Raw genomic sequence first — 27,770 nt, forward strand, 5'->3', positions numbered from 1 at the left:
CGTCCCTTTACAGTGGTAAAAATAGCCTACGTTCAGTTCAGACGGCGGGCGGTGAGGCAGCTCCCTGGCGGTGTTTTGTGAGCTGTCCGGACAGATGGCAGCTTCATTCCGTGCCGGTGCTGCCACCATCAGGCCGCCGAGGTTCTTTCACAATTAACAAGTATTCCCCCACCCCCCGACCCCACTCGAAGAGAGAAAACTAAACTTCTCCATCCTGGAAGATCGAGTTTTTTCTGTCCCATGTGTAGAGCTCTTGAGCCCCAATAAAATGCAGGTAAATCGTATACAGTAAGTCTGCCACACTATAAAATTACGATGAAATCGATATTCCATCGATAGATATCTGCCTTTCCAGAATTCTACGGATCTGAACACCTGTGCCCCATAACTATTCAAATTAGCACAAGATCTTTACTTTTATAGAGATATCCGATGTGGCAATACACGTTTGTTACGTGGGAAATGGATAACCATAGCTGCCATATACTCAACTGGCTGAATGAGGCCCTACTTGGAGGTAAAGAAATCTGCAAATCGATAAGGTAGCTTAATCGCCATGGAATTTCCCATCCTTTAAAACTAGGTCCCGATCAGAATCCCAGTCCGCCTTCCCCTCGTCAGGTCATCCATTGTAAGGGAAAATGGTTCGGGCCATGCTGCAGCCTCGCATTTCTTCACTAACATGAAACTGACCCCTAGTGGGTAAGTTTCGGGAAATAACAACGTAACGAGTTTTAGAAAAGTTGAATGATTTTTAAATCGCTTCGGGTCACTGCTTATACCCAGTAACTTCACCTGGTTTAAACTAAGTGGGAAAACAACGGTTCCAGTCAGTGAAACGCGCGCAAAATACAACCCTTGCTCACATTCACGTTACCATCAACAGTCAATCTCAAAGGTTGATGAATAAATAGAAACAGAGAGATATTTTGTTCTGGACGGGTGTTAGCTTGAGCTGATATTTTTTTTATGTGGTGTCCAAACAGATCTCCATGGTTAGGTCGAGATTGACAGGATTGCATTTTTTTTTAGTGACATTGATTTTGGAAGTCCCTTCCCTGTGGAAGTTACCCTCCACCACTCTGTCCAATTGGTGCGACCGTCTTCTGAGGAGAACGGGAGAGCAGTGAATGCAGGGAGGAGGGTTGTAGGGCCGTATTTGGTAAGACATAGCTGTGGCTGTCAGTTAGCATATGGTGCACAGGAAGCATGAGGAGATAATAGTGATGGGGCGGGGGGAGGCGGTGATTTGGGAGTCAGGAGTAGTGGGGACATGTTTAATTAGTAGGATCAGCTGCCATCACCCGATTGGAATCCAGTGGGTAAATATTCAGCTTGTGGGGTTACATGCATATTAATGTCATTCTTATTCCTGATGAGCCAGATACGGGTCCACTCCTGAGGGAGTTATGGCCTGCCAATAATAAATTTCTGTATGTGTACACACCAAGTCTTTCAATGAAGATATATGTACAACATACAATCAATTGTTTGAGAAAGGACACAATTTCTGTGTGGCTTCTGATCACCTTGGGCTTGTTTGTTACTTTGAGAAAAAGAAAACGAACACATTTCAAGTTTCATTGTGTTCCTGTTTGCAGAATAAAATTAATCCCATTTATTTAAGACAAAAGGCCAGGGAGCTTGATTCATGATTTAATTTTACTGGGTCAGATTTGTACCTATAGAATCAAATTGGGATTTGTGTCTTCTGTTAGAACATAACTTTCATTATATTTTAGTGTGATAGGACAGTGATATGATTCACCAGCATTTTAAGTAACTGGAAAGATTTGTTCAGTTACAGTTCAGTTTCTCTTCCTGCCAGGAAACTGAACTGTGGGCTAACTTTGGAGGCATGGAAGATCATTTTGTGGAATTTAATATCCTTAGATACTGAGATTTCATTACATTTGACTTTTAAACTAATGGCCATTTTATAATGCCTCAAGCATTTTCATTCAATTTGATGTAACAAATGCTTTAGAGAAGCTCTCCCATGGAATGAAACTGATGTTGCACAATTTTGTTTTATTCCCATCGTGGCATGTTTTGTGTGTTGCAAAAACATATGGTGCAGTTATATATTTAATACAATTTGTATTGGGATCACCAGTTATTAGTAAGGTCTCTGTAACTTTTCTCAAGGAATTATAGAAGGCACATACAGTAAGAAAGTTTGCTAATAAGTGAATAGATGACTTTCTCATGGTGAACAATCTGCATGTTAGACTATTTTTTCAGTTTGTTGACACAAGGTATTTGGTATGCAAGTTCTTTTGCATAATACATTTATTTATCCACTGTAGTTTTTCATTGATGTAATTTTTAATTGATCATGTTTTTAATATCCAATCCAGTATTTATCCTCAGATATTGCAAGTTTACGGGAAAGCACCCGGATGGCTAATGAGTAATCTCATGAGGTCCATCATGGGATGCATAGCATTTTGAACAAAGTTGAATTGCAGTTTTAATTTGTGTCTTAACATTTGAGTGATTGTATGGCCTCTGAGATTACTCACTAATAATAACAAAAAGTCCAGATATTGCTGGTGTAATTAGTTGTATATAAAGTATCTGGTACCAGGGTGAGCCTGGTGTTTGCCTTACAGGAAACGAGGTCTTGAAGTTATTATTAATTAGTTTGTTCTTCTGAGGAGGAGAGTAACCAAGAGGCCATGAACCAGTTTAAAAAATTACAGATAAGAGAAGGATAGACAGTTCAAGGATGTAAAATGGTTTTAATGAGACAAAATCATTAATGATGGTGAATTTACTATATGCGAGAGGAAATATTAATAATAGAAGCTTACCCCATTATTTCACTCAGATAACTCTGCATATTGAGATTTTTCCCCATTCCATTACAGAAAGACATTACAACTATCTGCATATTGCCTGTATTTTAGTGTTTTTTTATTTGAAAAGTACACAAAACTTGAATTTTATCAAAAATCAGACAAATTTGCTTCAGGCAGCTGCAGTGTTTCACAGGAATAAATAGACTCTCAAGGTTTTTCATTATTATGTAAATACAGTTATAGAAACTGGACTTAAAAGTTACTTCCCTGCAAATTTGCTTTATGTTGAGCTTGCAATATATTTAATAGCTTACAAGTGGAGTTTTCGTAGCTACTTGCACTGTTGAATAATTGAGAACATATACTTTGGCATGTACTTTTGTAGTAGTCTAGAAGATTTCTTTCACTCAGCTACTTGATAATATTACAATGGTAATATATTTATTTTATGGATTAAGTTAAATCTAAGATCAGCTAATTAATACCAGTTACAATTGTATTTCACTTTAAAAGTTTAATCAGTGTGTGAATATATTTATATTCTAAGGGAAGAGGCAAACCAATAGGCATAACAAGTAACAGGGTGTATCTCAAAAGTTTTCAGATCAACTTTAACAGGTATTAAAGTGAATGACCATCAATATTACCATTGACAGCCACTTGTTGATAGGAAAGAAACTAGTGTGTCTCTCAAGTAGCCCAGAACGAAACTATTTGTGTCACAAACAAGAGAAAATCTGCAGATGCTTGAAATCAAAGTAATACACACAAAATGCTGGAGGAACTCAGTAAGCCAGGCAGCATCTATAAAAAAGAGTAAACAGTCGACGTTTTGGGCCGAGACCCTTCATCAGGACTGCAATAGTTGTGTAACCAAAGATATGTTACTGCACTATCTGTACATCGATTTAGTACTGTAACTTTTAATTTTAAGTCACTTTCTTGATTATCCCCTGATATAGTAACTACAAAGTTGCCAAACATTTGGAGTTCGTACAGAATCAGTAAATCTATTATTTGGAATTGTACTTAATGCAGGTTTATGAATTCACAAAATATTACCTTTGCCTTCATCCTTATTTTGTAACATCACTAATGCCATGCAGTGAACACAGAGATAACATTTCGTTTACAATTATGATCAGCCTTGGTCTTGATATAGTTGTGTGTGTTAGTTTCCGTTGAATATTCCAGTGGTTCTTCTGCTTTCTGTGACATACAGATTACCTTCTGTGACACACAAATATTACATTCCCAGTGAGATATCTAGAAATACTTTTTAATAATTATTTGCCCCTTTCACTTTATGGAATTTTGTAGTAAAATGGTTGATCGATGGCTTCATTCTAAACTTACTTCAACAAAATGACTGGGAAACCATCAGTAACTTTTACATATACACTGTTGAAACTGTTCTTCGGATAAGATAGTGTTACAACAATTTTTCAAGTTATGCTATTTGATTTGTGCTTTAGTTGTTGAGAATCATAGGGATAATGGCAATTGGATTAATTATTGGCCATCTGTTTTAGTCTGTGTCTTAAATCATCCATATATTAAACATGTTTAATCTTTTTAAAATCAGGATTACATCATAAACTGAACCTAGACAAGACTGTAAAGGTTGGCATGTTGCTTGTAAGCTGGAAGTGTGGATACTTGAGCATTGATTCATAAAATAAGTTGGAACTGAATTATATGTGCAAATTGACATATTTTTATGTTGGCATGCAAATTTTATATCATTAATAGCTTTCAGTCAAAAAAGATGAAGAATTGTTTTGAGTCAGAAAAATAACTGTATCTGCCTTTTTCTTGTTTATCTTGCTCAGTCTTTCATATACATCCAACTTTGGGTACTTTTTTACGATTGATTTCTTTGATCCAGGCTTCCTCCTGGTCTGACAGCCTTGACCAACATACCTCACTGCCTTACCTCTCAGGTTTTGTAATGAACAGGATCTACAGCTTTCTGGGAAAGGTTGGGCTAATATCCTGTAGTTTAAGGAACAGAATAATTAAACATTTTATCTAATTGCTTGATGGCTAAATTTTCTACTCCAGTAGAGGTTAAGGGCAGGTAGGTTTAATGGAGTCAGTGAGTCATAGCACAGAAATGAGCCTTGGACCCACTGTGTCTACACCAACAAGTATCTGTCTATACTAATCCCACTTAACAGCACTTGTTCCATATGTTTTGGCAGTCGAAATGATCATCTGGAATAGATGCTTTTTTAAACATTTGTGATAGTACCTGCCTCTACCAGTTTCTCAGGTAGTGTACTCAGGTTGCAACCACTTTTTGGGTGGAAAAATTAGACATTCCCTCTAACCCTCTTACTCTTCATCTTAAACCTATTCTCCGAGGGAGAATTTTTAAAAAAAGATTTACCTTAACTACAGTATGTCTCTCATAATTTTGCACTACTCCGTGCAGTTCCCTTCTCTGTTCCAATGAAAACAATGTTAAGCTACACTTACTTAAAAAGCACTACATGGTGCAGCATGCCAACCCAGTACCTGTTCAGACTGTTTGTCGGAAGCACACACATCTAGTTATAAAACAATTAATCCCTTAGTTTTGTTTGAATGTCACTGTTATAAATGTAAATTGAGAGTTCAATCAGAACAGAATCTTTTGAAAACTTTTATGATGAGGTTAATTAAGTTCATTTGTAGAAAGTGAATTTGGACCTGGTTTCATCTGTTTTTGTTTTGTAGATTATAATTATGTATAGAAGTTCTGTATAAAATTTTCTGACTTTTGCATAGCTTTCTCTCGATGAAGTTAACATTAATATTTGTAAAATTACCAATTTCAAATTGTTTGAATCTAAATGAGAAATGCGCCCATTCACCATTTTTTTTACTTGATTTCAGTACAGCTCTGCAACGTGACTAAGTTTGTGTAAACTTGAGTGGTTTGCTCAGTGTATCAAGTTAATACTGGCCTAAGAGCTGTGATCGCAAACCATAAAATGCACTTGTTTAAAGTTGTATGTAATTAGGCCACTGTGAGGCAAAGGACAATACATTCCCTTAGAACACGTTCAGCATGAAGAGCACTTACCACTGAGTGCAATTAAGTCTGAGGGCAATGAATTGTATAAATAAAACACCTTCCCCTGTACATTAAAAGATTACTTTCTCTCCTGTATTCTTTGTGACCATTATCCCAACCGTCTCTACCTATGCACCATAAAAAAACAGTGGGTAGCATTAAAATCACATGGGAACCCCTTCCAGCCAATCCTGTTCCAACTCCTTAACTTGACACAATGCTTGGAGTGGCCTCTTCACAGCAGTGAAATTACTTCTGCTGCACAAACTCCTTTCATCTTGTACTGAGAAGCAGTGGATTGCTTTCATTCTGAATTACAGAGACTAATTGTGAGGGGGACATAGGGAGAGGGGAGGGCTAAGGCTACGGTGGTGGCCTGGCACCTGCTGGCCACCACTGAATGGGACCACAACAGTTGGGAAAACATGGCTGAGCGAGATAGGAATCTCCTGCTGAAGACAGAAACAAAAGTGATTCAGTCTAACAGGAACTTCATGTCAAAGACTCATGTCGCAGGAAAGCCTCCAACACATGGTGTACCATGAATTATTGTTCATGACCATTCAAACAGCCCTCCTTGTCAAACCTCTTTCTGTGTATATCTCTTCTTTCTTATTAAGTTTGCTTTCCCCTATAGCTGAAGTCAGCTGTATCGAAGGAAGTCAGTTGCTCTGCAGGTCTCAGGAAAAGCAATAAAACTGTTCTTGCTTTTGGGCCAAACAAAGGGAAGATTTTATGGTTTCTAAGTTGGATATTGGGAACATTTTAACAATATTATTCACAAAACCATAGAGGAAGAGAAAGAAATACCAAGGCAAAAGGAAGCAGTCAGCACCAATTTACTGCCATCAATTATTAACTCTTAATGTACCAGTGACTTGTTTGTTCATCAAGAGGCTGAGTCCCAGCACATATAACTCCTTTAATTTTACCTGAAAAAGTCAGCATTGACTATAAAGTTGTAAAGTTGTTGACACCTTGAGGGCTTCTTCCCATGAAGATCCTTTGTTGATAAGGTGACTCTGGGAAGATTGAAATTCTCCCTGTAAAATATTGCTGTTGAAGATTAAACCACCAGCAAGCCATGCAAATAATTAGTTCTCACTAAATTTGTAGCAGCAATAGTTCTCAAGCACTTAAAGGAATGTAAATATATAAATCATTTGCTGTGCCGCCCCCCCCCCCAAGGAATGCAGTGAAGAGCATCGTAATCAGCTACAGATGGGAAAAAATAAATTCTGTCATTTTACTAATTTCGGTTGGTAGTATAATTATTTGTTTTATGACTTGTTTCCACATGTAATCATTACTAAGTACAAATTATTGTGGATGGAAAAGAGTGCAGTCCTTTTTCCTATTCCTTCATGACTTATTACAGTATATCATGCGTGCACTTCAAAATAACTTCTAACAAGTGGCAGCAGTTGTGTGTTATGTAAATTGCAACATTCTGCTTTAAATGGTTGCTTCTCCATGGCGATGCCAACCAAGCAATGGAATGGTTGTAGAGAATAATCGTAGTTATTCTTGTTGAAACAGCAGAACCTGAGTATAAAACCTCCCTCCCACTGCAACATTTGTCCAGTCTCACTGGAGTTTAAACCCCCTCACAATTTTTGCAATGTTTCTACCACTTTCTGAGCAGGAGGTACAATAGCCGAGACGTTCCAGGGTGTAACTGAATCAGTCTACATATGTGGAAGATTTTGCATGGGCCCAGTGATTTCCAAAACTCCAGTTTCATGTGGACATTCTAATGCCTTGGATAACAAGCTTACAGGAAGTGAAGTGAGAAAAAAATGGAACAGCTGTTGCATTCTTATCAAGATGATTGGAACTACTATAAAAATCATTCTATCTGATGTCATCCTTAAAACCAACACATATTGTTCATTACTGCTCATGTGTCAATGTTGACTTAAACATTTATTGAGGTACAGGTGAACCTTCGAGCCATGCTACCCAGCAACCCTGACTTAACCTTACCCTAACACACGGGACGACTTAAATAGACCAATTAACCTACCAACCAGTACATCTTTGGACTGTGAGAGGAAACCCACGCAGTTTTGGGGAGAACGTACAAACTCCTTACAAACGACTGGTACTGTAAAGCATTACTGTGCTCTGGCACACGGACATGTACTTCCCAAATAATAGAGTGTGTTCCCAACCATTCATTGTGGAGTTTCTTGAATTAAAGAGAATTGTCTATTTGTTATACGGAATTCTCAGTTTAGCTAAGAGATTTAAACAGCTCCAAACCAGTATGAAGTGGAAAGTGTTGATGACTCTCAGCAGGGAAGAAAGCAATGGAAGGATTTCATCTATTCTAGGGATAGTTTCCAGTAGTCCCTTTAAAGAAAGTTGGCTTGACTGCTGTAGACTTAGTGCATGTTTATGATTCAAAAGAAATGCTGTCTTAAAATGGCATGGGAACACATTAGTATATGCGAAGCACCTAATGCGTGTTTCAGTTGGATGCAAGTGAGGTATTTCAAATTAGTTGTATTACTAAGAAAAGCACTAAGCCAGAACGGTGTAGTGCTCCCACCCTACTTATGCTTTTGGTCATGTGCATTACATTAAAAGACAAGTGGATTAATCCTCTCACCTTCACTACTGACGTACGTTTTCAACCCTTTTTCCTGCAACCTGTTGTCAAAATAAAACAAGCTTAGCACAAGGAAGCCACAATTACTGAGACACAAGAGCCCTAAATAATTAACCCTGCAAAGCTGTACAATAATAATGTCACAATTTTGATCACACAATAAAGCAGAGAAGGGTATGGCTGTTGAGGGTCAATTAAGACCGCGCAGGGTTACGTTTCCAACTGCGTGGCACCCAGTGTGTTCTTGGGCCATAACTGGAAACAGTAACCTGACACTTGCCACTCCCAACAGTTAGTCACAGTTAGCAAATAAGGATGGGAAATAAAAAGGCACCTCTTCAGGCGCAATATAGATTAGAGTCAGAATTGTACAATTCTGATTAATTGCTGAGCAATGTGGACTTTGTCTGATCTGACCAGATCTAAAAGGAACAGATATATGTCCATGAGGAAATACCTGCATGAGCAACTATAAAAGGTTCTGCTAAACTTTGTAATGTAAAACCAGTATTTGGTGCCAGAATGGTATCAAGTTCTGCTCTGATGAGCAGAATCGTAGCTGATCATACTGGTATGTTTCAATGTAAACTGCTAGCAGTGAGACTATGTCATATCGGACACAATGTGAATTATGATTGTGCAGTCTATATCATTGGCGAGAAGGTGGCAATTTGCATTTCTTTTATGTTCTGCTAACTTACCTGGGATGCTGTTAAAAGTGATGTAATACATAGCAGGAATAATTTTAAATACCAAATTGTTCAAATTAGTTTTCAATTTCAAGTTTTCACTTCAGTGGACTATTTGACACTCACTACACAACATTTGGTTCCATAAGGTTGTTATAGACAAAGACGGTTGGGGGGGGGGGTGTATAAGCTCCCACTATCTGCTTGAATGCTCCCAATGGCAATCATCTCACAGAGCCTTTGACAACCAAGACCAGCTCCTAGCCATCATGAGTGGCTTAGTTACTAAGTCTGGCGGAGCTGTTTCTACTAACAGGAGAAGGGCAAAGCGTGTTACTGGCACCTTGAAACCAGTCACTTCGGGTAGATGAGGCTTTTAAGCAGTGGTTGTCAGCTCATCCAGAGTAAGGAAAACTGATTTCAAACCTCTGCTGCATTGCAATGATACCACTCATGGAGAAGGCTTCGGGAGTAAACTCTGAGGCGAAAAATCTGGAGTTGGATTCTCGAAGGCAGTCCGGCATTGAGTCCTACACACTGGCAACTCCTGTATTGGTCCCTGCTGTTCCTCTGGATTCATCAGCTGTGTTGAGAGAGAGGGTTTTAAAAATTTATTCATTTACGAGATGTGGGCGGTGCCAGCGAAGCCAACATTTATTGCCCAACCCTAGTTGCCCTTGAATGCGGTGATGAACGGCCTTCTTGAAGCTCTGAGTCCCTGAGGTGTAGGTACACCCACAGTGCAGGTAGGAGGGAATACGACAGATGACACAATAGTCACTGCTCTACATACTGTCCTTACACATCTGTTGAAGAAGGATGCTTATGTGAGAATGCTGTACTTGGGCTACAGTTTGGTATTCAACACCATAGTTCCATCCAGGCTCGACAAGAAGCTCAGAGACCTTGGTCTTGACCCTGCCTTCCGCAGCTGGATCCTGGACTTCCTGTCAGATCGTAAGATGTAAGAGTGGTCTCCGTCACCTTCAACCCTCTGACTCTCAATACAGGAGCCCCTTAGGGCTGCGTACTAAGTCCCCTCCTTTACTCCTTGTTTACCCATGACTGTATCACCACCCACAGCTCCAATCTGCTAATTAAATTTGCTGACAACACCATATTGATTGGCCTTGTCTCAAATAATAATGAGGTGGCCTACAGGGAAGAAGTCATCTCTCTGACACGATGGTGTCAAGAAAACAACCTCTCCCTCAATGTCGCAAAAACAATTGAGCTGGTTGTGGATTACAGGAGGAATGGAGAACAGGCTAACCCGTATTGACATCAATGGATCTGGGGTTGAGAGGGTAAACAGCTTCAAGTTGCTTGGCATCCACATCACCGAGGACCTCACGTGGTCTGTACACACCTGCTGAGGGGTGAAAAGGGCACCTCAGTGCCCCTTTCACATCAGACGGCTAAGGAAGTTTGGTATGGGGCCCCAAATCCTAAGAAATTTCTACAAGGGCACAACTGAGAGCATCCTGACTGGCTGCATCACTGCCTGGTATGGGAACTGTACTTCCCTTAATCGCGGGACTCTGCAGAGAGTGGTGCGGACAGCCCAGCGCATCTGTAGTTGTGAACTTCCCATGATTCAGGACATTTACAAGGACAGGTGTGTAAAAAGGGCCCGTAGGATCATTGGGGACCCAAGCCATCCCAACCACAATCTATTCCAGCTGCTACCATCCGGGAAGCAGTACTGCAGCATAAAAGCCAGGACCAACAGGCTCTGGGTTAGCTTCCTCCACCAGGCCATCAGAGTGATTAACTGATGCTGATTTGAGTGTACTCCATATTACATTGACTGCTCTATTTATTATGAATTATTATAAATTACAATGATTGCACATTTAGATGGAGACGTAACATACAGATTTTTACTCCTCATGTATGCAAAGGATGTAAGAAATAAAGTCAATTCAATTCAGTTCCATGACTTTGACCCAGCGACAATGAAGGAACGGCGATATGTTTCCAAGACAGGATGGTGAGTGACTTGGAGGGAGATTTCCAAGTGGTGGTGTTCCCAGGCATCTGCTGTTCTCAGTTACATGGGTAACACTTTGCCCTCCCATTTGTACTGCCCTGACGTGGACAGCTGGGACACAGCATCCATGGTTAACCCGAACCAGCTGAGGACCTCAGTACAACATCTGTTGGAGAGCAAGTAGCATTATTGTCTCTGAAATATAGTGCTGGGGATGATATTATTCATTTTAGAAAAATATCCATTTCCATCATCTTGGAAACGGTATCAGTAACGTGTGAAAGTTTGCTGCATTATACACAAGGACAAGTCAAACATAATGGATTGAAGTTGACTAAGTGATAGCCTTTTTTTTGGTTAGAATGTTTGGAACGTGCTATAAATTAATTCAAATTCATGCAGTTATGTGGTGTGTTTGTGCTCTATATAGCATGATAACTTACTTTGGGAAACAATGTGGCTTCCATGTGAAGCATATGACGGGGTTCCACACTGCATTCAAATGCACGATTGGGAGTGACTAGGTGGTGCTTTTTACCGATTTGAGTTTCAGCAAGTTTCAATCTCGTTTGATCCTTATAAGTGCAGCACTATCAACGTATCACTGGTATACCTGCTGGAAAACTTGCATGGTGCCATAAATGTAACTTTTTATATAAAAAAAAGTGTTAAAGAGCTTTGCTCTGACTGAAGCCGCAAACTGCTGTCACTTTGATATGTCCCTGTTATTTTACAGTGATAAGATAGGTCAGTAACAGGTTACTACCACCTCTGGCAAACAGCCAAAGATAAATAGATAAATCAGATCACCTTTGAAAGTCAGTGCTAAGTGAGCATTTCTTAATCCACAAACACAGTCTGTGGTTGCAGTAATGAATGGCCTGGACTATATTTTTTTCCATTTCCTGATTTTATACCATGCATCCGTGTGTTATTTGAATCTGTGAACATTCTTTTCGACCTTATCTTACATTTTTGTCAAGTTCATCACATTTTCTCCTTGTATATCTCCCTGCCACCTTGGATTCTTCTCTTGGGGAGGGGTTGGATAATGAGAGGAGAAGCTTGTGTACACAGCGGCTGCCTCTGTCAGAATGCTCTGCATAGCACAAGGTATGATTTTCTCATACACATGAGATCCAAAGTAGCTATGTCTGCCTCCATTCTATTTGGAAGGTTATGTAACTGCTGAACAGACCTGAGAACTACCATCTTGGGCATAGAAACATAGAAAACCTACAGCACAATACAGGCCCTTCAGCCCACAAAGCTGTGCCAAACACGTCCTTACCTTAGAAATTACTTAGGGTTATCCATAGCCCTCTATTTTTCTAAGCTCCATATACCTGTCCAGGAGTCTCTTAAAAGACCCTATCGTTTCTGCCTCCCCCACCGTCGCCGGCAGCCCGTTCCATGCACTCACCCCTCTCTGTGTAAAAAAGAACTTACCCCTGACATCTTTTAAAACTGTGCCCTCTCGTGCTAGCCATTTCAGCCCTGGGAAAAAGCTTCTGACTATCCACGCAATCCATGCCTCTCATTACCTTGTATACCTCCATTAGGTCACCTGATGAGGCAAGAGTGGGAAAACACTGCTGTGGCATTTAGCTTACTAACATCTCAACAGACTCAAGTCATACCACAAAACTTTGCAAGGCTCATCGCTATAGGAAAGTGAACTCCATTATAAATTCATCAGTTGTAGACTGTAACCGAGTCCTCTTAAAACCCTTGGAAACTTTCAGTTAATCTTGTGAACCAGAGAAAATGGCCTCCGATTAACGTTATTCGTTTGTGTCATTAAACAATCAAGCTCTTTTCGAAAACAATCTTCAGTAAACACTAAACATGAGAAAGTCTGCTGATGCTGGAAATCCAAAGCAACACGCACAAAATGCTGGAGGACCTCAGCAGGTCAGGCAGCAACCATGGAAAGGAACAAGCAGTCTTCATTTCGGACCAAGACCCTTCGTCAGGGTTGAAAAAGAAGGGGGAAGACACTAGAATAAAAAATGGGGGAGGGGAAGGAGGGCATGCTAGAAGATGATAGGTGAAGCCAGCTAGTTGGGAAAGGTCAAGGACTGGAGAAGAAGGAACCTGATGGGGGAGGAGAGTGAAACATAGGAGGAAGGGAAGGAGGAGTGGACCCGGGGAAGGTGATAGGCAGCTGAGAAGAAGTAAAAAGTCAGACTGGGGAATAGGAGGGAGCGGATGGATTTTTACTAGAAGGGGAAATCTATATTAATTCCTTTGGGTTGGAGGGTACCCAGATGTTGCTGCTCCACACTGAGTTTGGCCTCATCTTGGCACAAGAGGAGGCCATGGACCAACATGTTGGAACAGCAATGTGAATTGGAATTAAAATGCTTGGCCTCTCGAAAATTCCGCATGTGGCGGGTAGAGTTAATACTTTCTAGTTTCTACGATTTCCTCAAACACTTTCCAAAAATGTCAGTATATTATAAACGTAGCAGAGAGGAATCATTATTGGATCTTGTAAAATTAAGGAGATACAATTTACGTTATCCTTGTGCAGAAGTGTGGAAATCCCAGCAAAATGTGCTGAATCTTATTGGTGAAATACGGGACAACAGAATCGATTGCTTGGTGGCCAAGATGGGTGGGGGGGAGGTGGTGTTAATTTTTTTAGCCAGTATATCTGTGGAATTCATTGCAGCAGATCCCTGTGGAGGCCAAGTCCTAGTGTATATTTAAAGCCAAGGTTGATAGGTTCTTGATTAGTAAGAGCATCAATGGTTACAGGGAGAAGGCAGGAGAATGGGCTTAAGAGGGATAATAAATCGGCCATAATGGACTGTATGGGCTGAATGACCTAATTATTTTATGGTCTTATACACTGTTCACTGGATGAATTAGAATGGAAAGTTCAGAATATGATTATATTCATGTTTGTAGACTTCCTCGAAAGAAAGCAACTGTGTTAACAACATTTTTGCTTTGACGCTGCATGTTTTATTACTACTTTAATCATTAAAATGAAAAAAAATGCAGTTATTCCATGTTGGTGATATTGCTGTATCACTGCAGAAGTAACACTGTTCACAGTAGTTTAATCATTGATCCATGGTTACCATGCTAGTATTGATTAATTTTTAATGACCTGGAGCAAATTAAACCATTGATTTGAATCCTGCTCAGTTTTAACCTCTAGACTGGAGTATTGCAGTTTAAAAAAAATGTTTTTGAAGTTTACGGGTCTAACAAACTAGCCAAAACTTTCCGTTCTGCACATTAAAGCTATGTGCAGAGAAAGCTCTCGTCTTTTAGTCAGCCTATGTCAGTGGAATGAATGTTTGTTTGAGGTGGATGTTGATAACTCCCTTTTGATGTTGAGTTGATTTAGACACATCTTCAAAGCATTGGTGTATCTTTTTAAAATTCTGAATGGAGCATGACACTTATTAAGCATAGGATGAGGCCCTTTAACCTAACAATTGTTGACAGAACCAGTTATACCATTCCAGGATAAAGGAGAGTGGTGAGGTCTGCAGTCCGCTTCCTGTGCTGGGTCTTTCAGCTTTGTCTACCAGAGCAGAAAAGTAAATGAAGAAACAAAAGCATTGAAAGCAGAACTGAAGTAACGTGAAAGAATATCTATTTGCCAACGAAACCTTTGAATGCCGGTTAATCATATTGATGTAGTTCCCCTTTATATCTAGAGGGCAATCGGACTTCTTAGTCTTTTGTTGCCTTCAAACCATTGAATCACAAACAATCAAAATTACTGACTGTCCACTTTTTTCTCATACGTTACACCATTTTTAACCTGTATAGTTACTGGTGTTCACTTCAGTTCTTTCAGAATGCCAAATCCATATGGCTGTAATGTTTAAAAATAATCCAATATATATTTACGGCGAGTTAAAATCTTTTAAAATTAGCACAGTAGTGGCCATTTGAGAACGTGGATCTAAACTTTTAAAGGTAGCAACATAAAATGACTGAATGTTCTATTCTGAGCATACTTAGCCCCTCTGTGATGCTATACTGAGGGTTCCACAAATCTATTTTGTGGTTGATTATTGACTTATTGAGAAACAATGTACAACATGTACTCATTTTTTGGAATGTTCAGTACTTGGCAATGTTATACTGAAGCAATATGAATACAGGGCATTAAAACATGCTGCAAATGGCATGTGAATAAATATTCCTGTATTTTTCTGTCTTGGTCAGTGCTGTAGTCAATGCTTTTTGTTATTCAGATAGTTAAAGTACCAATATCATGTATTAATGTCATACCTCCATCAAGAAGCTCAGAGCCAGAAGGCTAAATTATTGTTACAAATTCTGTATTCAAGCTCACTGATAATTAACATGTCAGTTATTGAAATGATGGGCTTTATGTACTATCACAAAGTCTTTGAAGTATTACAGTATATGGATAGGTATGACTAAAATTTAAGTTGGGTGACTTTGTACCTGAACTATATTTATAAGTTTATGCAAAAGTGAAATACTTTTGCATCAGTTAAGATTGCTTTATCACAGCCTGTGTACAAATGCTGAGAATTTATTCTATGATATGCTAGAGATCAGAGAATTAGGTGGTATATTTGGGCAAGGCCCTTTCTTTAAATAATCTTGTTCAGGCAAGTCTTTAACATTAAAATTCTGCCTCAGATGTTCAAAAGTGCCTAATGTAAATTATAAACACAGTGAACTTGCAGGGTGACTGCAAAGCGTTAATGTCTTTAGTAAATCTCTTCTAATGCCTAAATCTGAATCTCAAACAGCTCATCAGAGTATTTGAGTTTGGGAAAGATTAATGGATGGTCTTTTATGGGATAATGCCATGACCTGAGATAATCAGTAAATAAACAGAATAAGATTATTTATAGTATTTAAGCATTAAGTACTTTTCAGAGTTTATAGCCAAAATATTTAGAACCTCTTATTCAAAGCACCATTTTCAGTCACTTTTGCTGAGAAGTTAGATTGTGTATTTTTTATTTCAGTGCCTTGTAATTGAAGATAAAATTTAGTTGGTGTGAAAAGTAGCTTTGATAATGATACAAGCATTTCCTAGTCACCTCAACACTCAGGAAATTCAAAGGGGCTCTTCCCAGAATTAGTCATGTTTGTGTGTCTGACACATATTAAATCCCATTGTTCCCCACACAATGTTCCTTTTGGAGAATTAATCAGCAGCATCCCATTGTTGATCATTCCCTGGATATCTAGAGCATCAGTGAACTGAGTTGCCATGAAGATCATTCTAAGCTTACTGCTTTTCTTTTGGTACTACTGCTTCCACTACCAATCTCCCTCTGACTGCCCAGCATAGCCCATGATTGAACCTGGCCTGAAATCACTTTGATGTGATGACCCAGATCTCCAACAGCCTACTGCTTGGAGTGCGGGAGAATGAGCAGCGAACATGGTGAAACGTGCAAAGGGGCAGGTTAGAGTAGATGGCGAAGTGTTTTCACTAGTAAAAGAATCTCGAATGAGGGAATTTTCAAGATAATGGGTTGGCTGTTTGAAACCTCGGTATGAAGAAATTTCTTCTTGGAGAGTATGTTGATTCTCTGTCCTAGAGAGCTGTGGAGAGTAGCTCATTAGAAGTGTTTAGTGTGGAGGTAGATGTGCTTTTGATCAGGGGGCTGCTGACTTTGATTATCTGGTACGTGAAAGGAGTTGAGGCCTGGAATAGATCATCCTTGGTTATATTCAACAATGAGGCAGACCAAGTGTGCAGCGGCTTGTTCCTGTTCTTATTTCCTTGAGTTACTGATCAACATGAGACACTAATTGAGTTTCCAAATGTCAACCACCCCGCCACCTCACCACCCCAGTCTCTGACTGAGTTCTGGATGACACAGTTCCCACTGAAGTTCCCTGGAAGAAGTACAATTTCCATTTAGTTGTGACTGAAACCTTGGCCCTCAACAGCTACGGAGGTTTGGAGGATTGGACCGATGATCATAATGGTTGTCAACACATTGCACTATGACTATCTAGTACTCCTGTACCACCCTAGGACCGTTTCTCATTCTTTCTCCTTACTTTCATTAGCATGCACCATTAAAATACAGCATTAAATCTTCTGGTCCCCATCTCTGTGCTTACCATCAGCTACCATTGATAATCACAATTTATTAAACAAAACTCAAAGCAATAACTGGATATTTTCTAAAGCATTTTCTCTAGTAATTTAAACTGTGCACAATATCTGCTATCATTCCGATAAAATTACTGAATTAAGTGGACCTTATTTCAAAGGTTTGCTTATTTTTATCTGCAGTTCATTGAAATAATAACCACAGAATATTCTATTAACTGATTCACTTTTTACACACGTTGTATTATCTTTTATAAGGGTGTATTAGAGATTTCTTCTGTAAGAATTGTATTTGAAAAGCAGATTCTCTATCCATGATCACCTTGCCGTATCTGAGAGCCTAATGCATGTTGACTATTCTAATTCCTGTGAATGACTGCACTTCAAAAGTATTTCATTAACTTCAGTGTTTTGGGAAGTTTGTATGTTATGACAAGATCTATATAAAAGTGAGAGTTTCCTTTTTTTCAAATATACCAAAAGATCTGAGGACACAAAATATGATTGACGGGTGGAGAGATGACACAACTCCCACCACATCTTTCTAACTTTGTTCCTCGGAGTAAAACAATTAGTGAAGCTCAACAGTTTCTTTTAACATTTACTTTAACATAGATGTTTCTTTATGCTGAAGAAGGCAATAAGTTCCTACCCACAACACACATGCGGAAGGTTTGCCAGATTCCCATTATGGCAGAGAATTTGTTACAGTTGAATATAAAAAATGCCGTCATTCACAAATCTTTTATCCTTCTGTGCATAATAGAGAATGCTTCTCTGAGAAACAGTAACAGATTAGCATAGATTCGCTCTGTGCAACAAAAACTCCAGTAAAGGGATTTGGATTATGAAATGGCCAACTTCTATTGATACTTTGTGACCATCTCATTTCCTTTCTCTGGTATGCAAGGACCCTGGGTTTGTTGCCCACTTTGTGTAGCACCTTGAGCCTTGCATTCTATTTCTCTAGAACTTTGGGTCTTAGTATGGAAAGGTTCCAAGTACAGTGATTAATACACAAAGTAGGTCAATCTGTTCTTGGGCTAAGGCAGGTCTTTACAAGTATTAGCAGAAAAGCTGCTGCCTCTTTCCAAAGGAATCTTCTTTAAGTTTGGGTTGGAATTATATCATCCAATGTGTCATTCTCAATTTTTTCCTTTTATTCATGGGATTGAGTGAAGATTGCTGGCTAGGCTAGCTGTCAATCTAACCCTAAGTGACCTTGTCACCAATGGTAGTCATTGTATTTCACTTCTAATATTGACTTGGTGGAAGTAGAATTTAAGGAATAAAACAATATAGCATGCAGTTTTAAATCTAAAGACTGAAACTAATCTCAACTTTGAACTCTTGCTCTGTATAGTATAACTTTCCATTACTGTTTTGTTTATTCTACAATTATCCAATAAAATGTTATTCTGTTAGAATCAAAATAACTCGGCTGGACAGTATGTGTGTGAAATTTCAGAAAAGACAATTTTCAGAGAATATATTTCTAATAGTGACTTCAGGACCCTTTTTGAAAAGTCCATTGCTGAGAGGTATACCAGGGAATTTGAATGTTTTGTATTGGGTGGGGAAAGGATCTATTGCAAGAAGAATAGACAGAACAATTTTGGTTTGAATTTTATTTTGTTGAATTACTGTAGTATTTATGAATTTTAATAACCAGATGGCATTAGTAAATATTTGTTTTGAGTACGTCAGGGGAGATTGGCTAAAGAAGCATCAGGTGTAGTTATTTTTAACATTAGATTTAACAAATAGTATGAGTGATTTCTGGTTTTAGGATGTTATACATAACACCACCATTGTTATAAAATCCCCCATCTCTCTGTTCCGTCTCCAACTGAAAGTTGACCTTATTTAGTAATTATTCTTTGAGTTATTTTTTGTTCCATTTGGGGAAAAAAAAATCAGTACATACAACCACTGGGTCTTTAAAAATGTCTATTTACGGACTACACTGGACAACAAATTTTTTTGAAGGTGTTGCTTCCTCAATTTTTTTTTTGCTTATGATAGACCATTTGAACATATATATAATTTCAGACTACTTGTATCACGCAGGAATTTGGAGAAAGAAGAAATTAACTTTTATTGAATAGAATACATTCAATTGCATAACAGTGCTTTGCAATAGTTCAACTGAGCCAAAGAAGTTTTGTTGATAATTTTCATTTGTACTCAATGTCTGAGGCTTCTTGTTTGGGTGTCCAACAATAATCATCCAGTATTGATGGATCCCAGTTGTCCTGATACCATTTCTCCATGACTGCAATGTCCTTGACAGCGCCAAGATTTTCAGGGAGGAAGTCTAAAAATGAATCGTTACTGACATGTTACACTTCATAGTTTTGTAGGCTTGAAGCATGTTGTCAACCAACCACACGTAGTTGCCAAGAAAAATTTCAAGAACATCCTTGAATGCCTTCCATGCAATTTTCTGTATTCCCACTCAAAGTTCTTAGAATTACCTGTCATTGATGACCTGTTTGATTTGTGGACAAACAAAAATGCCTTCCTTAATCTTGGTATCAGTTATTCTGAGAAACATCTGTCTCCAAAATCGCAATTCTTCAGGGAAATTTATAACCTTTCTAAAACCTGTCCTGCCATGAAGCATCTGCCCTGCCTAAGAATGGCCAGGTATGCCTGGACAAGATAGAAGACTCAAACACGAGGAATTCTGCAGATGCTGGAAATTCAAGCAACGCACATCAAAGTTACTGGTGAACGCAGCAGGCCAGGCAGCATCTCTAGGAAGAGGTACAGTCGACGTTTCGGGCCGAGACCCTTCGTTGGTCCTGACGAAGGGTCTCGGCCCGAAACATCGACTGTGCCTCTTCTTAGAGATGCTGCCTGGCCTGCTGCGTTCACCAGCAACTTTGAAGATAGAAAACTTTTCAGTTTCATTATGGGTAACATTTTAATTGACTTGAATTATGAATTGAAATAACAAATAAAGCATGATAGGCAAATTTCATGGTGATTTTTATGATCTGCCACCCAAAATCCATGAGATCACCCAAAAGTATTCAAGAAGCAAAATCTTCATTGTATAGTGCTATCTTGTCCGGCATTATTTAGATTCTATGTGACTGCATTCCTTATTTTTGTGGTATTTATTAACAATGCACTTTTAATTTGATTCCTCAAACCATTCACTAATATACAATACATGTTTTTTTTTTAGGGACCTGATGCCTAAGACGTTGGAAGGTCAAATCACCATGGAAAAAACTCCCAGTTATTTTGTCACTAAGGAAGCAGCTGCTCGGATCTATGCAATGTCCAAGGATGCCAAACTAATAGTGGTGGTTCGGGATCCTGTCACTCGGGCTATCTCTGACTATACACAAACTCTCTCCAAAAAGCCCGACATCCCCAGTTTTGAGAGCTTGACTTTCAAAAATAGGACTACAGGCCTAATTGACACTTCATGGAGTGCTATACAAATCGGTATCTATGCCAAGCACCTGGAGAATTGGCTGCAGTACTTCCCAATGCGTCAGATTCTGTTTGTGAGCGGAGAGCGGCTGATCAGTGATCCAGCGGGGGAACTAAGCAGGGTGCAAGACTTTCTGGGTCTGAAGAGAATCATCACAGACAAACATTTCTACTTTAACCAGACCAAGGGCTTTCCTTGCTTGAAGAAACCGGAGGGAAGCAGCAAGCCCCATTGTCTGGGCAAAACAAAAGGCAGAACCCATCCCAACATTGACCCAGAAGTGGTTCAGAGACTCAGAGACTTCTACAGGCCTTTCAACATGAAATTTTACCAAATGACAGGACAAAACTTTGGCTGGGACTAAGGTCAATTTAACTTTGTAATGACTATAGAGACATGTGAATTTATTGCTATATATTATATATATATGTGTAACTTGTACAGAAATCTATTTTATAATAATTTATTTTTAATTCTTAAGCAATTAATTCACTAAGCTGCCTAACCACATTGTACACTGTATATAGATCAGCCCATATCTTCTAACATTCCACAATTTTATTTGTGTTACCCATTGATGGTGCTGTCTTTCATTGATTAAATTTTAATATCGAAAAGCACATTTTATTTTGTTACGGGTATTCAGAGTTCATAAGATCTAACAGTTGGATATTTAGTTCCTTGCTGATAAAGCAGCAGGCTCCTGCAGTACAAGACCATCACAAATGCAACGAGTCGTCAGTTTATATACTTTGAATAGAAAATGCACACGGCAGACAGAAAAAATCTTCCTTGCCTGTCATCAGCAAGAGGGAAAATAATAATTAATTGACTGCCATAGCTTGCTTAAATCACTAGTTGCAACAATGGGATAATGAATAGATAATCAGTGTCTTGCTGCTTCAAACCATTTAGTTCTTTTTCTGTTCCTAAGCTTACAGATTCCATGTTTCTTTACTATCTTTATGGCATGAATTGCTGTCAGACCAACAATAACCAAGTCTGTCATTCTGACCAGTTTGAATAAATGGCAATCCCCAAATAGATTAACAGATATGTTGGAATTCTAATTCCTCCCCCACCAAAATAAGGCTCAACATTGAAAGGTCTCCATTTACATGCCCTACTACGTTTTAACATTAATATAATTAAAATCTATCAATTGGTTTATGATCTGCAGGTTGAATTTTTTTTCCTCACTCTTTTAATCTTCATACTATCACTCTGTTGCAAGAAGATAGTGATTATTTAACAGTGGCAGCAGTAAGATAAATATTCGTTGATGTCCACCATCCTTGTTGCCAGTTCAGATCTTACCAGTGCTCCAGGTAACTCTGAGATGTGCTGGTTATATCACTGACCATGTTTCTTCTCAATGGTAAGTGTTGAGTAAATATTGTTGTAAACTATGAGGAAGAAGTGCTGCTTCTATTTTAAGATGTACAATGTCCAATTGTTGCATGAAGCAGTTCGATCAAAGCTAAGTATTGATTTCTGTATGGAGGTATCATGTGCAGGTGATTGCAAAGCATCATGGATTGGTTTGGCAACAGGTCGACTTTGAATCAAGTTTTGCTTGTGCTTTTCAGAAGAGGAAAGTTGAAACTAAGGGGAAAGCTTGCACTGAAACATTATTTATGTTACTTGGTTGCAGGTTTCTTTCAAAACTTTGCTGGGTCCTGTGGGTTTTTGCAGGTCTACAGCAGGCCCTTAATAATGAAATCAAAAACAATCTTACTCTAACCTTCTTCTCTGTTTTATGGACAAAATGCTGCCTGTTTCTTTTACTTATTAAGAAAAATATGACCTTCTTACCAGATGTCTGTTATTTAGTCTTCATCCATGCTGATCTATTAAGGTTAGCTAGAAAATTTGCTAATGAACAAAACACACTTTTTCCTATCAATTTAATTTGGATTTTTGTTAAGATTTTCATTTTGTATGTGAACTGATTTTAACCCATAGATTCAGGTCTTTTTGTTTGAAGTCATCTTGCTTTTAAGGTTAGAGAATCCTTTTTCAGAATGCCATCATTCAGTGATAAGAGTTGTCAAAATGGAAGCTATCTATATCATGTTGATTGCACTGAGGCTGCAACAAAATGTTTTACATACCCGCTTTTCCGTGAAATGAATGACACATTTGCATAGTTCAGCCCAGAGCATAAGATCACAGTGTATCAAATCCATTGTCTTCCGAAAGGTAAAGTTGTACCTTGACATGGTGGTTAGCTATCAGTTTGTAATAATATATGGCTGAGTTTTATTCAGCTTGCATTCAAAAGTACGTATATTAGCACATTTCTTCTGATAATATTGTACTTTAGAATAGTTAAAGTGTAAAAAAAAATGTAAATCAAGTATTTTGTGGTATGTACAACAGAAAATTAATTTTACACAGATAAAAATGTTTCTTTCTAGGAATTTGGAAAAAAAGCAATCTGTTTCTTGTTATTAAGAAACAAATAAAATATATTTTACCACGCTGGTCTTTCATTTTTCTGCAAATTAAATATTTGTTCACGGCCTTAAAAAGTATGCAATTAAATCAAAGAGAGAGACTCTTCAACCCAACTCCCCCATGTGACTCAATTTCCTACCTGGACTCACTGTCTTGAGTTTTGGCTTATATCACTATCGACCTTTCCTACCTAAGTATTTGTTCAAACATCTCTTAAACATTGTAATTATACTGTGCCAGCATCTGCAACTTCCTGTAGCAACTCATTCCACATATCCATAACCTCTTTGCCAAAGAGTTGTCTCTCAAATTTGACTAATTTTAGACTTTGCTACCATGGGAAAATTGCTATTCACCTTATCTATGCGCTTCAAGATTTTATATGCCCCTACTTCCTCAAACTTCAGCTTCCTGCACTCCAAGTAAAAAAAAAAGCCCCAGTCTCTCCAGTCTCTCCTTACAACTCAAACCCTCCAGCTCTGTTAACAATCTGGTAAATCGTTTTTCCAGCTTAACAGCCTCCTTCCTCTGGTGAAGCAACCGAGACATTACAAAATACTCCCAGCACTGGCTCAGGGCATCTTGTAGAAAGATCAAGATAGAATGGACATTGGAAAAGATGTTTCCAATGGAGGGAGGGAATAGGACCAGAGGGGACAGCTTCAGAACTGAAGGATGTCCCTTTAGAACAGAGTGAGGAGGAATTTGTTTAGCCAGAGGGTGGTGAGTCTGTGGAATTTATTGCTACAGAAAGCTGTGGAGGCCATGTCATTGGATAGATTTAAAGTGAGGGTTGATGGATTCTTGATCAGTACGGATGTCAAAGGCTACATAGTGAAGGCAGGAGAATGGGCTTGAGAGGGAAAATAATGGAATGGCAGAGGAGACGACTGAAGGGCCTAATTCTGCTCCCATGTCTTACAGTCTTGTGATCTAGATCCTGCTGTAATCTTAGATAACCTTCTTCATTATCCATAACACACCATTTTTTTCCTTATCCTAATGCCAACCACATTCTCATTCAAATGAATATATCTGAAAAACAGCGGTGGACCCAGTACTGATCCCCAGTTGCATACTCTTGGTCGCAGGCTTCCAATCTGAAAACAAACCTTCCACTACCCCATCTGACTCTTTTCACCAAGCAAATTTTGTATCCTATTGGCCAGCTTACCCTGGAGTCCATGTGATCTAAATTTCTGAGCCACTCTACCACACAGGACCTTGGTTATGGTTTTGCTAAGGTCCATAGGGAATGTCTACTTCACTGCCTTCATTGGTCCTCTTCGTTGTCTCTTCAAAAAAACATCAATCCCTCCTATAAAGCCAAGCTGACTATCACTAATCAGTCCTTGTCTTTCCATGTTCGAGTAGATCCTGTCTCAGTATCCCCTCCAGTAACTCCCAATTCTGATGGTTGGCTCACCAGCCTGTTGTCCCCTGGCTTGCCCTTGCAGCCTTCCTTAAATAAAGGCAAAATATTAGTGACGGTCTTGGTATCCAAAACCTCATTCATAGCTAATAATGACACAAATATCACTGCTAGGGCCTTAGTAATTTCTTCCCCCACAATGTACTAGGATACACTTGATCAGGCCACTTTAAGACCACGTAGATCCTTAATGGGACCCATTCTCTTCTTACGTGAATTGATGACACCAGAGTTGAGGGTCTAGTGTTTGGGTTGCATCATCAGCGAGTCCGGCGTTCAAGGCCCGGACTTTGGACCTTATCCAGCATCCTCATTCATCACTACCAGCCAGTCCTATGACCATAGTGCAGATCAAAGCCTGAAGGTTGATCACAAGCCAAGAAGTTGAGACCAAGAGGCCACAGCCCCATGTTTTTGGATATCTGAGAGTTCATACAGAAGTTGATGGCCCAGTGTCTGCAAATCCAGAAGTTCGCTGGAGGCCTGGGGTAACAGCACGATGTATGTGCTTTGGGAGGGAGGAATGGGGGCTTGATTTACTCTTGATGTTTTGTTGCTTGTCATTTTCTGTTTTGTCGTGTTCTGTGTTGTTCTGCCAAGCATGGTGGGCATGCTGTGTTGGTACCAGAATGTGTCAGAACGCTTGTGGGCTGCCCCCAGCACATCCTTGAATATGCTGGTAGTTAACACAAACAATACTCCATGTGATAAATGAACTTGAATCCTGAAAATGGTAGCAATTTCAGATAAATGTTGAGTAAATCCAGCAAGAAGGAAAATTTATTGTCAGGATTATAGAAGGCACTGCTTGATATTATATTTATTAATATCATAATTTTAAAATCATTACATAATGTAGAGGACTTCCTTGATTAGAATGAATCAATCTATATCTCTAGCAACTATGAATTGGTTTTCTGTGAAAACATTCAATCACTTTTAAGTGGAAAGCTTGAGAATAAAAGTAGGTAATGATATTTACTGATAGAGATGTTTGCAAATTCGTGGTGCACTGAGATTGCCAGTTCAAAAGCCACTAATGTCTTTCGCAGGTTATGTAACATCTGGAAGAAGAGAGTTAGGTGATATGAAGCAACAATGCTTCACTCCCAGGTAATAGCTTTCAGTCAGCCTGTACCATGGGAAAATTCAGGACTAGGTGATACACCCATATTACATGCTCACCTTAGCAAAATCAGCATTCAAACAAAGTGCAAAACCTTGCCTTCCCACTCAATCCACTCAGAATTAGTTTGGAATGACCTGCTTGGAGCCTGTGAGACATTCTGTTGGTCGTGTCAGCCTGACGCTGGCACATTCTTCATTCACAGCACTCAAGAAATGACAAGGCAAGGTCAAACCCAAAAGATAAAATCTGAAGGAGAATCTTCATCCAAGACTGGATAGTGCTGGAGATTACTTTGGAGATGACAAAATAAATAGGGTCAAGGGGTGTTTGAATAGACTTCAACAGAAAGAGGGGATTAAGGAATCTGCAGAGGAAGTGTTAAGGCTTAACACATAGATGGATAGTTGATGGTCTGCGTAGTCATAGTAGGCCATGCTCTACCTCTCAATGAGCCTATGACCTGTTCCTAGAAGTTTGGTTGTTAGGAATTGGTTATCTTACAGGTTGCATGATTATGGCATGCACACTTACCCCTGACCAAAGGTACGAGGGGTGATTGATAAGTTCGTGGCTTAAGATAGAAGGAGTCAATTTTAGAAAACCTAGCACATTTATTTTTCCTACATTTACAGACTTAGTCCAGCGGTCGTGGAGCATACGGATCCCTTCTTTGTAGAAGTTGGTGTCTTGGACCTCCAGACGTGCTTGTAATGAGAGCTGTATAACTCGTCTCCTTCTACCTTAGGCCACAAACTTACCAGCCACCTCTGCTGTGGACCACATGGAGGTCCAAGACGCTCTCATTACATGCACATTCAGTTCAACTCTTTGAGTGACAATGCAGAAAGTTTGAAGTTAATAACTCAGCTCCCTCTACCTTAGGCCACAAGCTTATCAATCACCTGAAGATGAATTAAATTACATGAATATATGGGTTTGCAACCTATGGACTCATTTTCAAAGACTACATGTTCACAATATTTATTTATTTATCTTAATTGTATTTGCACAGTTTATCTTCTTTTGCACATTGGTGTTTATCAGTCTTTGCTTTTTTCATGAATTCTGTTGTATTTCTTTGTTCTTCTGTTCTTTTGTGAATGCCTGCAAGAAAATGAATCTCAGAGTGGATTCTAGTTAATTGGGACACATCGGGGTCTGTACATTTGGCCCAATGAAGCACCTGCCCCAGTTGGTCAAAGTTTCTTGGAAATAGTTAAAAAAGTATAAAAAAGACAAACTAAGTAACAAATTGAATTGAATTTATTTATTTAAATCTTACATCCGCCCCACAACAAAAGGGAGTAAAAACCTTTGCGTTATGACTCCATCGCAATGTACAGACATATGAATTTATAAGTCTAATGGCTTGTAGAAAAGTTGTCCTGTAGCCTGTTTGTCCTGGCTTTAATGCTGTGGTACCATTTGCCAGACGGAAGCAGTTTATGGTTGTGGTGACTGGTTTCCCCGATGATCTTCCTGGCCTTTCTTACGCACCTACTGTTATAAATGTCCTCAATGGAGGGAAGTTCACATCCACAGATGCGCTGGGCTGTCTTATGTATTTAAATGAAATACAGACCACTACTACTTATTTGCTATAAAACAGTGTATTAGTTCCAAATAATTATCGACAGAGGAATTCATCCAATGTATGCTGCCGTGTTCTTTGGATTGACTGTAAATGATCAACATCAGTTCAGACTCCAATTGTAGATAATGGACTGCCTTCATACAATGCTTTTGATGATTGCATCCTCAATATCTTCTTTTTCAAAGTAACATTCAAAATGATTGTCAATGCCTTCAAATGCTTCACAACTCCTAACTTGTTGAAGCAATGAAATCATTGCATTATCACTTCTGCTGGTTTCTGGCCTGAATGCTTGAACCCATTGTGAGCAAAACAGTTTTGAATTGTCTTACGGCTTATTTCATGCCAATTATCAGTGACAAAAAATCACTGAGTTTTGAACAGAAAAACACACCACTCCCACTATTTAACGACTGCTCACTCTAAGTATGGTGCAGTGTCTAACAGCCACACAAATG

General features: G+C 39.0%; 1 protein-coding gene across 1 annotated transcript in view; it reads left to right on the forward strand.

Annotated features, from left to right (window-relative positions):
* The window catches only part of hs3st3b1b (heparan sulfate (glucosamine) 3-O-sulfotransferase 3B1b), a 28,539-nt gene extending 5,364 nt beyond the window's left edge, over positions 1 to 23,175 (forward strand). Inside the window, exon 2 of the mRNA XM_063074286.1 lies at positions 20,443 to 23,175. Coding sequence (XP_062930356.1) covers positions 20,443 to 21,061 — 619 coding nt within the window. The 3' untranslated portion in view covers positions 21,062 to 23,175. The remainder of the gene's footprint in view (positions 1 to 20,442) is intronic.
* Positions 23,176 to 27,770: the final 4,595 nt, after the last annotated feature.

This window comes from Mobula hypostoma, chromosome 22 (assembly GCF_963921235.1).
Source record: "Mobula hypostoma chromosome 22, sMobHyp1.1, whole genome shotgun sequence".
In the NCBI taxonomy this organism is placed as follows: Eukaryota; Metazoa; Chordata; class Chondrichthyes; order Myliobatiformes; family Myliobatidae; genus Mobula; species Mobula hypostoma.